Here is a 12805-nt window from a genome sequence, read left to right as displayed (position 1 = left end):
TTTCATAGATGAGAAAAATGAGACCCAGAGAACTGAAGGCACCTGCTCTGGTCACAGAGACGGTAAACTGCAGATCTGAGATTACAACCCAAGTCCTCCAACTCTGAATAAAGATCTTTCATAAAAAACACCACAGTCGTGTCCCCCCCAACCACTTTACTCCCAGGAGAGTTGGAACTCTCAAACCAGTTGGAATATAAATGTGTGGATCCCTTTACAATGGGCCCAAGAAACTGGTTGCTCCAAAATATTAGCTTGTGCTAATAATTATCTGTGCCATGTGTCATAACTGCACAGGTCTGGGTGCTCTCTGAGGACAAGGCCAGAGTCCCACTAGGCCTAGCACAGTGATTGGCATAATACAATAAGCATTAAATAAATGTTTGCCTACTTGGAATAACAACAGTGCAGCTGGCTTTTAAATAGTACTCAGTGCTTTCCAAAGTACCACAGGAAGCAGTTCAGTAGAGCGGAAAGCAAACTAGGTATAAGAGACTGAGGACCTGAGTTCAAATCATACCTCTATTTATTACCTATGTGATCTTAGATAATTAACTAACTTCATCTCTATATGCCTCAGATTCCCCATCCTTAAAATGAAGGTACTACATTTGATGGCCTCCAAAGGTCCACTTAAACCCTAGACCAAGAATCGTCTGATCCATTAGACTGTGAGCTCCTTGAGAGGAACTGTCTTTTCTCTCTTTCTGTATCCCAGGTCTTAGGACAGTGTCTGGCACTTAGTAGGCACTTAATAAATATTTAATGACTGCCATCCATTAACATATTTTGCTTCTGTGACATCATCGATGTAGGTATAATCATACCCCATTTTACAGATGAGAAATCTGAGACCCAAAGGGCAAGAGAATTAGGGAAATAACTCAGAAAGGAATGAAGCCCCAAGTCAAGTCCTGACTGCCTACACCTAGGGCCAACCCTCTTTCTATTATACTACACTGTTTCTTGGAAAGGAAACAAGAGTTGGTAAGTTATTTTATTAGCTGAAATTAATTTAACTGGGGGCAGCTAGGTGGCTTAATGGATTAAAAGCCTGGACTAGAGATCCAAGGTCCTGGGTTCGAATCAGGATCCAAACACTTCCTAGCTGTGTGATCCTGGGCAAATCACTTAACCCCCAATGCATAGCCCTTACTGCTCTTCTGCCTTGGAACCAATACATTTTATTGATTCTAAAATGGAAGGTGAGGGTTTTAAAAAAAGAAGAAATTAATTTAACTGCAAATAGCCACTAAACAAATTTAGGAATTTATTTTAACATTCAATTCTCAGTTTTCAGTAGGGCCAAGGATTGAACATGTCATTTCATTCACATAGGGAATTCCCAGGGAAGAAAACAAATTCCTACCAATGCAGGTAAGTATTTCAGTCTTAAGAGAAATGCCTGGAAGAGCACTGAGAGGTCAAAAGACTTGCCTTAAGTCACACAGCCAATTTGTCAGAGCTACAGGTCTTAAGCCTGGGAGCTTTCTGGCTATGAAAGCAATTCTATATCCACTCTGTACAACACTGCCTCTCCTAAGTGTTCCACAAGCAGGAAAAGAGGAAGAAAGGGAGGGAGGGAGGGAGGGAGAGAGGGAGGGAGGAAGGAAGGAAGGAAGGGAGGAAGGAAGAAGGGGGAGAGGGAGGGAGGAAGGGAGGAAGGGAGGAAGGAAGGAAGGAAGGAAGGAAGGAAGGAAGGAAGGAAGGAAGGAAGGAAGGAAGGAAGGAAGGAAGGAAAGAACCAGAAGTAAAGAAAGGAAGAAAGGAATGGAGAGAAAGGAAGAAAAGAAAGAATGGAGAGAGGGGAGGAGGGACAAAAAAGAGAGAGGGATGGAAAAGAAAAAGAAAGGGAAGGACAGTAGGACCACAGGTGAAAATAAAAATCTGACTTACTTAGCAATGGAGTGTTACTAAGACATGGGAAAAGACAGAGATAAACTACCCAAAGAGTTAGAAATGCAGCCATGTCCCCCTCCCTGCCCTGTCCACCAGTCTGGAGGCCATGGGCAAGCAGCTTAGCCTTCCCTCACCTCTGAAGACTATTTTGGAGTTCATTCAGCCGTTTCTTCTGTTTTTTGATTGAACTATTACAGGTTGTCTGGAGTGTGGTCAGCTCTTCTAGCTTTTGCCTATACACTTTGTGGGTATCCTAGAAAGATGAGAGTGAGAGGGGCTTTGTGAGACAAGACTAACAAACAAAGGCAATATCTGAAAACCTGTAGAAATTCTGGTGGGCCATGTCCTGCCTGATGGAGGAAACCATGTTACGAGGACAACCAAGAATGTCGTAGAATAGAGTAACAATACACCAAGGAATGTGGACCACTTTCAAAATTTCAAAATAAATGTAATCCATCAACAACTATGAAAAAATAGCCTATCACTTTTTTTTTAACCCTTACCTTCCATCTTATAGAATTAATACTGTGTATTGGCTTCAAGGCAGAAGAGTGGTAAGGGCTGGGCAATGGGGGTTAAGTGACTTGCCCAGGGTCACCCAGCTAGAAAGTATCTGAGGCCAGATTTGAACCCAAAACCATCTCTACCCCTGGCTCTCAGTAAGTCTATCTCACTCATAAGAGAAAGACTTGATTAAAACAACTGAACAAACCCATTAAATCAGTAAGGAAGGCCATTGGGGCTATAGGAAAGTGGGCCCACTAATACACTGGCAGTGGAACTGTGAAATGGGCCAGTCATTTTTGGGAAATAATGTGGAATTATTTATAATAATATAAATTATTCATAATTTTTGTTCAGTGAGTCCTCTGCTTTGCATATACTCTAAAGAGGTCAAAGACATAAAGTAAGACTCCATGTGTGCTGAAATATTTACAGCAGGACTTCTTGTGGTAGCAAAGAACTAGGGAATGGCTAAACAATTATATGAATGTAATGGAATATGATTGCCAGTTAAAAATTGCAAATTTAAGGAATTTAGAGGAACATCAGAAAGAATATTGTATTTGGAGTCAAGAGAACCTGGGTTCAAATCCCTCCTCTGCCACAAGGAGAAGCTAGGTGGTGCCATGGATTTATGGATCGTGACTTGGAGTCAGGAAAACCAAAGTTCCAATCCTCTCAGAAACCTATTAGGGTGGTATGATCTTTCACAAGTCACAGAACTTTTTATCAACCTCAGTTTCCTTATCTGTAAAATGGAGATATAAAGAATCTATCTCTTGGGATTTCTGTAAGAGATTTCAAGAGAGAAAACATACTGTAAAATGTTTTACAAACTATAAAGCATCATAGAGGGGCAGTCAGGCAGCTCAATGGATAGAGAGCCAGGTCTGGAGACAGGAGGTCCTGGGTTCAAATCTGATCCGAGATACTTCCTAGCTTACCCCCAATTGCCTAGCCCTTATCACTTTTCTACCTTGGAACTGCTACATAGTATTGGTTCTAAGGTTTAAGAAACAAAATAAAAGATCATATGAATGCTGTCTATTATTAACATTATTACCTGTGTGACGTTGGGACATACCACCCCTAGGGGCTAAATCTGTTTCTTCATCTGGAAAATTATACGGTTATACCAGATGGCTTCTTAAGGTGCCTCCTTTTTTGGGGGGAGGTAATGGATTTATTTTCTATTATAAATTTAACTCCTTGATACAAAGAGGACAAAGGATTATACATGAAATCACAAATTCTTGTTACATACAATTTGTTCTTAACAGTGTATATTAAGTTTAACACACTAGTAACAAAATTGCCTTGTTTGCATCCTCCCTTTTCGAACTCTTAATTTGCTGTACATTTTTTTGTTTTATTGATGGGGATTATATATGTATGTAGATTATGTATGTGTGTGTGTTTGTATTTGTCATTCTCACTCACTTCAGACCTCCCACTTTGCACCAAATGAACAGTCAGGCCAAATCAACACATCAGTCACCTCAAAAAAATCTGTCTTAGGGGAGAAGCTAAGTAGGCCAGTGGATAGAAAGCCAGACTCAGAGATGGGAGGTTCTGTGTTCAAATCTGGCCTTAAGACACTTCCTAGTTGTGTGACCCAGGTCAAATCACTTCACCCTGCTTGCCTCAGTTTCCTCATCTGTAAAATGAGCTGGAAAAGGAAGTGGTAAATCACTCCAGTGTCTTTGCTAAGAAAATCCCAAAATTGGGATCATGAAAGTGGATACAACTGAAAATGACTAAATGTCATCTTTTTTCCAGAAGAGAGGAGGGGGCTGCTGTGGGTGCAAATAGTGACACCTCATGGCAGCAGCATTCTATCAGATGGCTTTCCTTTATTTTCTATTGGTATTAAAAAGGAGAGGAGACTATCTGAAGGTTACCCAAAAGTGGCCATGCTGCTAAAAAGCAAACTTCATACCTAAAATAGGTTTAGAGAATAAATCCTACATCAGTCAAGGTTCATTGTGCACAGTCAACATGGGGCATACAAGTTCATGCATGGCCCTACTTCCTGTAGCCAAATAAATATCCAACACACATACTTCTTTAGAAATATCTGCAGAGGTGATTATTAAGAAGGGGACAGCTGGGTGGCTCAGTGGGTTGAGAGCCAGGCCCAGAGACAGGAGGTCCTGAATTCAAATCTCACCTCAGACACTTCCCAGCTATGTGACCCTGGACAAGTCCTTTAACCCCCACTGCCTAGCCCTTGCCGATCTTTTGCCTTGGAACCAATACACAGTAGTGATTCCAAGACAGAAGGTAAGAGTTTTTTTAAAAAGATACAAAATTTCTTCCAAGTAGGACTGGATTCAAAGTAGCTTCTTTTATCATCCTGTACTTTCTCAGGGAGAGGATACAATAATCTATCTTGTGTAGGGTGCTGAGGAGGTTCTTAATATTTGACATTAAAAAGAAGACATTGGGGCAGCCAGATGGCTCAGTGGATTGAGTGCCAGGTCTTGTGTCCGGAGAACTGGGTTCAAATCTGGCCCCAGATACTTCCTAGTTATTATGTGACTCTGAGCAAGTCACTTAACCCCACTTGCCTAGTCCTTACTACTCTTCTACCTTGGGACTGATACTTAGTATTGATTCTAGGACAGAAAGTAACTGGTTTTTTAAAAAGACAAGAAGTCTGAGTGAGAACTACTGGTGTAGACAAAGTTTCATGAGGACAGAGAAGTTTTATCTAAACTTTGGGTCTCCCCCAGAGAGCAGTGTAGAGACCTTCAGACCACAGTTGTTTATCTGTCATTCATCAATTATGGAGGGGCAGTTAAATGGCTCGGTAGACAGAGACCTGGGCTTGGAGTCAGGAAGACCTGAGTTCAAATCCAGAATTCAGACCCTTACAAGCTGTGACCATGGACAAGTCTCAACCTCTGATTGCCTGACAAAAGGATCCATGGATCCACTAAAAAAGAAAATGGCAAACCACTCCAGTATCTGTGCCAAGAAAACCTCCATGGATAACAATGGTCCATAGGGAGTCACAAAGAGTGGGTGACAGAACACCACTACCACCTCCTACTAACTGGCCAGTCCCTGTGCCTAACACTAAAGCCACCCTCCAAAAGCTTTCACTTAACGTAACTAAGGTGGTTCCATTTATTAGGCTGAATTGGTCCAGGGTGCAGAGGGGCAAGACATCGGGAGACAAGGGACTAGCAGGATGGATGATGAAAGATTGTTTTTGGTCTGAACTTGTTATTCTCATTAGCTTAGGGAATGAATACCCCCTTATGCTCCCTTTAAAGCAGACTGTCAACTATTTAGAGTCTTAAACAATTAACTACCTGGGACGCCAAGAGGTAAAATAGTAGTAATAGTATCATTTAGATAACAATTTAAGATCTGAAGAGTACTTTACAAACATTATCTCATTTGATTTTCACAGCCACCCTGGGAGGTAAGTGCTATTTCCCATTTTATAGATAAGAAACAGAGGCAGACATAGGTATAGTGACTTGCTCAAAGTCACATAGTAAGTCCCTGAAGCTGGGTTTAAGTTCAGGTCTTCCTAACTTGGAAATGTTTGCATGACTACACATATCCAACCTTTATCAAATTGCATGCCTTCTCAATGACAGAATTTGTAACTCAAAACTGGGGGGAGAAAAAAAGAAAGTTAAAAGTTATTTTTACATGTAACTGGAAAAATGTTAAAATTCAATAAATAAATTCAGGTCTTCCTAACCACGGGCCCACGTTGCCTTGCTATTTCATTTGAGAAAGGGCCTGATCAAAGCAGACTGACAGCTGTTCTTCAATTTATAGCCTGAACTGCCTGAGGTCAGATGCCAAAAGGTGACATGAGATTTGCCAAGAATCTCACAGCGTCACAGAATGTTGTATCAGAGGCAAAACCTGACTACAATTCTTCCTGACAGAGATGTCATATCAGGCTATATGGCTATATTCTGGCTATATGGACCATGAAATCAAGCCCAGAACCTAAGCAGTGAAGTAGTTACATTAGAACTAATGGAGGGGGCAGCTAGGTGGCTCAGATATGACCTCGGACACTTCCTAGCTCTGTGACCCTGTGCAAGTCACTTAACCCCCACTGCCAGCCCTTATCATTCTCTTCTTTCTTGGAATCAATACATAGTATTGATTCTAAGACAGAAAGTAAAGGGGTTTGTTTTTTTAATCTTAAGAATTGTGATGGACAAATCTGTAGGGAAATGTGTTTTGCTGGGGAAGAAGATCAGAGATTGAAGAATTTCAAGCTAGGAGGGGACCTCAGAAGTTATCTAGCCCAACCCAGCTCCCTTTATCCTCCCACCCTAAATTTTCTTTTTCCTCTTTCATGTAAAACATTCTTCTATACTAGTCATTTTGTGGAATAGATCTCGATGAAAAAGAGATGATAAAAAATGACACACAGAATGTCTCAGTCTGCATTCAGACTCCAGTTCTTTCTCTGAGAGCAGATGGCATTTTTCATCCTGAGTCTCTGGGATTGTTTTGGATCACTGCACTGCTGAGAGTAACTAGGTCATTCACAGTTGTTCATCAAGAAATAGTGCTGCCACTGTGTACAGTGTCCTTCTGGTTCTGCTCCCTTCACTCTGTATCAGTTCATATAAGTCTTTCCAGATTTTTCTGAAATTCTCCTGCCTTGTCATGTCTTATAGCACAATAGGATTCCATAACTATCATATATCAAATGTTCGGCCATTCCCCAAGGATGGACAACCCCTCAATTTCCAATTCTTTGCTAACAAATTATTTGCAATAAATATTTTTGTACAAAAAGGTTTTTTTCCCTTTTTTTTTAAAATCTCTTCCCGCCTCAGTTTTTCAGAAGAGAAACAAAAGCTGCCTTGTCCCAGGTCACCCGGGTAGTAAGAGGCAAACCCAGTTCTGATACCTCAGAGGGAGCCCTCTCTGCCTTGCTTCTTCTCACTGCCTCTAGCTGGGTCTAAGGCATTGGGGGAATCAAAACAGCCCTAGGTGAGGATGTTTCTAATCCCCAAGATGCAGATATCACCAGAGAAGCAGCTTGTTAAAGAAACTATCAGGGACAGCTGGGAAAGGACTCAGTGCTCACTCTGTCCTGACAGACTACTCCTGCAAGCACTGAGCATTGCCACCACTTGGCACAGGATACACCATATCATTAATCATTTTAGATAGCTGGGAGCATAGCTTTAGAGCTGGAGGGGACTTTAGGGTCATCTAATTCAAGCCTCTCATTTTTCAGATGAGGAAACTGAGGCTCAGAGAGAAGTAAAAGGATTATAGGATCAGAAATCTAGTATGGGAGGCTACTTAGCCCAAGCCCAGGCCAGCTTGGTGATTCACTGGATAAAGGGACTGGAGTTAGGAAGAAATAAGTTCAAATTCAGGCTCAGATACTTTCCTAGCTGTGTAACCTTGGGCAAGTCACTTCACCCAATTTGCCTCACTTTCCTCATCTGTTATAAGAGCTGGAGAAGGAAATAGAAAACTAGCTGTGTGACCCTGGGCAAATCACTTCACCCTATCTGCCTCAGTTTCCTCATCTGTCAAATGAGCTGGAGAAAGAAAGGGCAAACCACTTCAGTATCTTTGTCAAGAAAACCCCAAATGGGGTCATGAAGAGTCACACAAGTGAAACAACCAAACAACAAGCCCATTTCTCTTCATTTTACAAATGAGGAAACTGAGTCCAGACAAGGTAATGTGGCTTACTCAAGATCACTAAGGTGAAGGCAAGACTTGAACTTATTTCTTCAACATGGAAATCCAAGGGTCCTTCTACAATCTTACGTTGTCTCCTAACAAACAAACAGGCTTTTTCTTCCTGCTCCCTCCCCATTTCTTGGGATTTCTAAAGCATGCCACCCTTCATAATAACCCTGAGAGACAGGTAGTCTGTGTGTCAGTCTTTTTATAAGAAAGGAAGGCAAGTCTCAGAAAAGACCAACTATTTGTAATCCCGGAAGCTCAGTGAGTTGAGAGCTAGGCATAAAGAGAGATTCTGGGTTCAAATCAGGCTTCAGGCACTTTCTAGCTGGGTGACCTGACCCCTGGGCAATCCTAGACTGTCTTTTGTCCTTGAAACCCCTGGACATCGGAGCCCATCTAATACATCATCACTGTTTTGGGAGGTGTTTTAACTCGTATCTTCTGTCTTAGACTCAATACTGTGTTTTAGTTCCAAGGCAAAAGAGTAGGCTAGGCAATGGGGTTTGTGACTTCCCAGGGTCACAGAGTTAGGACGTGTCTGAGACTAGATTTGAAATCAGGACCTCAAGTCTCTAGACTCCCACCATGGTTTTTTGGGAGTTTTTCTCTTTTTTGTACCACTGTCCTTCAGTTGTTTCTCCCCAGGTTGGAATGGCTTCTGCTGAGCCAATAATCATATCCTCTCCCTGGATGTTGTCACACATTCACCTCCACCTCCTCCTCCCCAGAGGGTATATAGAAGCCCCTGGCAAATCTCCCACATCCACACTTTCCCTGGTTTATACTCCCTCCTCCTCACCCCTGCCTTGGAAAATCCTAGTTTTCCATCTAGGCTCAACTCACATACCACTTCCTACAGGAAGCCTTTCCTGATTCCCCTAGCTTTCATCCTCAAATTATCATATTGACTTCTTTCTGCTTACAGTGTCCTTCTCAGAATATAAGCTGCTTTTTCAGCCTATTAAAAAAACCTTTACTCTCTATAGTAATAACAACTCTAAGGGAGAAGGGTAAGGTCTAGGCAAATGGGAGTAAATGACTTGTCCAGGGTCACATAGCAAAGCAGCATCTGCGGCCATATTTGAACCCAGGAGGTCCTAATTCCAGGCCAAGTGCTCTATTTACTATGCCAATTAGCTGCCCCAAAATATAAACTTCTTAGAGGGGGAGGGGAGTCTCTTCCCCCTTTGTCTTTGTATTCACAATACCTGGCACACAGTAGGTACTTCATGCATATTGGAGTGGTTTGGCCCATTATCACAGATGCTCAAGAAGGCTGGCTGAAGTCAAAGGAGCATGGGGAGAAACTAACCTTAGAGATTTAAGTCAATATACATTTACTGAACAGCTTCTACAGGTATCCCTTTCAGACTGTGACTTTCACCACTGCAGTTTTGATATGTTGTGGTCAGTGTAAGAAATTAAATGGAGGGGCAGAGGGGACAGCTGGGTAGCTCAGTGGAATGGGAGCTATGCCTAGAGATGGGAGGTTCTGGGTTCAAATCTGGCCTTGGGCACTTCCTAGCTGTGTGTCCCTGGGTAAGTCACTTAACTCCCATTGCCCAACCTTTACCACTCTTCTGCCTTGAAATCAATACATAGTGTTGAGGTATCTAAGGTGGAAGGTAAGAGTGTAAAAAAAAAGGGAAAAAAGAAATTAAAAGAAAATTTTGGGGAAGTCACAGACACCAGCTAACAGGGGAAAGTTTAGAAATTCAGAAATGCATAAAATATATGTGTAGTATTGTATAATATCAACATATTTTACACCACAAATATACACAATTTCTTTTACTATAAACATCCCATAAAAGGAACAATTCCGCCTTTCTCTGGTACAAAGGGAAGGCCATTTTCTGAGATTTTCCAGAATAACTGTACTAATCTGTAATATTTGTAGAGCACTTTGAGGTTTTGCAAAGCCCTTTACAATTATTATGTCACTGGATCCTCACAGTAATCCTGTGGGTTAAATGCTGTCATTATTCCCCTTTTACAGATGAGGTAACTAAGGCTGAGAAGGTAACAGAGTGAGTCTGAAGAAGAATTCAAACTCAGGTCTTGCCGATTTCAAGGTCAGGCTTGGCTCCACCCTACCACCTTGCTATCCATTAAGTTCCTTCTAAAGATGCCCTCACAGCATTGGGAGGGTTAGGGACTTGCCCATTATTCCCGGTCATACACAGCTGGTGAATGCCAAAGACAAGGTTCAAAACTAGGTCTTCCTGACTCCAAAGTAAGCCCTCTCTTCTCTCTGCACTGTTGCCGCTCAAAAGTCAGGCCAGAAGAAAGCATTAATGATTGGAGGGTCAGGAGGGAACTCCTGAAGGAGCCGGCTCCTGAGCTGTCTTTCCAAGGAGTTCAGACAAGGAGAAGAACCCATGAAGGGCATGGAGAATGGAGAGTGGGTGGAGGAGCACCAACCCTTTGCTCAGGGTCATGGGGTCTTAAGTAACAAGCCAAGTCCTGGGACTCCAAAGCAAATACTTCCCCAGCAGCAGGGGGACCACAGAGATCCTGGAGGCCAGGGAACTTCTTTCTGATAGATGCCATTTCAATTAAATGGCTTTCCTTGGAGAGCCTATGTATTTGAGAGGGTTATTCTGAGAAGGGGCCCGCAGGATCCAGGCCACAGAACATGTTCAGAACCCCTGCTCTAGTCCAAGCAGCCCAGCCCAGCTCAGGGAGGAGCAGAGCAGAGCTTCCCCCTAAGTGGCACAGAAAGCACGATGATGGACCCATCTCTGCTACAGCTCTCTCCCAATCGCCCTATCTGAATTGGAGAGAAACCCAAGAGCCAGCCAGGCTGGGTGGACTGATTCATGCAGTGAGTCAGCCACTAAGCAGGCGTGGAACCCAGGTCTCCTGACTCTCGACTAAACCAAAGAGAAACCATGATCCTCTTTTGTTTGGGGACCTAGCATTGGGGTGGAGTAATAGAAAGGCTCCATGCACTGGGAGAAGAATCACCAGACTGTTGGGCATGACAAGCTGGCCTCACACAGCAACTCAGACTCTGAAAATAGCCCTGGGGGAGGGACTGAGGCAAATGTGGGGCACCTTCCCTCCCTCTCTCCCTGGGGTGGGGAGGACTGACTTCTACAGTCCACAGAAGGAAGAAACCCCGAAAACACTAGCGCGTGCACACCTGTCCCCCAGCAACTATCTCTTCCTTCATGCCTGATTAAAAAATAAAACCCCCAGCAACAACATCTGGTCCTCTGAGTGGGAAGGCAGCTGATAGCCCATGGGGGAACCTACAGGGAAGGGTGGTCTCTCTTCTGGGTGCTCATGTGTCTCCTTAAAGAAGGGCATTCATTAATCACAAACAAGTTTGCTTCTGTTAGGAGTTAGAGAGATCTCTGTGTTAAGTAAGCCTCCCAAGTCCCCTGAGGCTCTGCCCCATTGGAGAAGAGGCTCAATGACGCCAAGACCAGCACAGCTGGGAAACAGCTGGAGATGATTCCACAACACCTTGCAATGTACCCAGACAAACCAGGGCAGGAGGGGCTCCAAACGTGGGTATGAGAAGGTGCTCAGGGGAAGAGGTACCCAAAGGAAATGATTTTGATAGCTAACATTAACACAAGTAATCAAGCCTTGCCATGATCTCCTTTGAGCTCCCAAACAGCCTGATGTTAGAGGCAGCAAGGCAAACTGGTGGACTTGGAGAGAGAAGGACCAGAGTTCAAGTCCATGCTCATTTAACCACCCTGCCTCAGTTTCCCTTTTTGAAAAATGGAGATAACAACAGAGTTGTGAGGATCAAATGAGCTAATATCTGCACACCTTAAAACTGCTAAATATTAGCTGCTATTATTAATAACCTCATTTTACAGGTGAGGAAACTTGGACAAATGGTTACATGACTTGCCCAGGGTCACACAGCTAGTATCTGAAGCCAAATGCTCTAGCCATTGTACAACCTAGCCACCCTATATCTTCACTGACTCTCGAATTCATAGATGCCATCCAGGAGCAAGAGACAGCAGTGGGCAGTCAACTCTGAATTGTGTCTTCTCAATCTTGGCCCTTTGGTGAACCAGTTTAAGTCTGACATAATCTACTGCTCTTGAATCCCCTTGCCTATGGGGATATTCCCTTGCCAAATCCCAACCTTAGATCACACCCCCATTGGCCTCCTCTTTTCTATCTACATGATGTTTTATTGAACAGAGAAAATCACTAACCAGAACTGAGTTAATATTTGTTGTTCACTCATACCAACTCTTTGTGTCCCCATTTGTTGTTTTCTTGACAAAGATCTTGGAATGGTTTTGCCATTTCCTTCTCTAGCTTATTTGACAGATGAGGAAACTGAGGCAGACAGGGTTAAGTGATTTGCCCAGGGTCATAGTTAGTGTCTGTGGCCAGATTTGAACTCAGGAAGATATCTTCCTGATTCCAAGTGCCCTATTCGATGATTGGACTCTCACTGCTGCCAGGCTATTCTTTTACTCCTCCCTAAAATTGATTCTCTATCCTTCCCTCCATAGAGGCTATTCCAAACCTTCTGTTCTCACCTCAACCCCCCCCCACAGCACTCCTCATTCATGAAGGCATCTGCTGTGAGCTCCCTCTCTCCCTCGACAGCCTCACCTCCTTTTCTCCAATCTTTAATGAAATGACTCATCTCCTCAATATTCATCCTGGATCCTGTCTTTTTCCATTCTTCTCCAGCAGCCTGCTCCCACAATCA

General features: G+C 43.1%; 1 protein-coding gene across 4 annotated transcripts in view; it reads right to left on the bottom strand.

Moving 5' to 3' along the window:
* TMEM120B (transmembrane protein 120B) overlaps positions 1-12805 on the bottom strand; it is a 49471-nt gene that overhangs the window by 24796 nt on the left and 11870 nt on the right. For 3 of the 4 annotated variants that reach the window (XM_007489872.3, XM_007489871.3, XM_001373667.5), the window contains exon 2: positions 2034-2152. The exons of the other annotated variant lie outside the window; for it this stretch is intronic. In XM_007489872.3, coding sequence (XP_007489934.1) covers positions 2034-2152 — 119 coding nt within the window. The remainder of the gene's footprint in view (positions 1-2033; positions 2153-12805) is intronic. 4 annotated transcript variants of the gene reach the window in all.

Source organism: Monodelphis domestica, chromosome 3 (genome assembly GCF_027887165.1).
Source record: "Monodelphis domestica isolate mMonDom1 chromosome 3, mMonDom1.pri, whole genome shotgun sequence".
NCBI classification, from domain to species: Eukaryota; Metazoa; Chordata; class Mammalia; order Didelphimorphia; family Didelphidae; genus Monodelphis; species Monodelphis domestica.
Note: the sequence above shows the minus strand (reverse complement) of the source record. Positions and strands in the feature narration are given on the sequence as shown.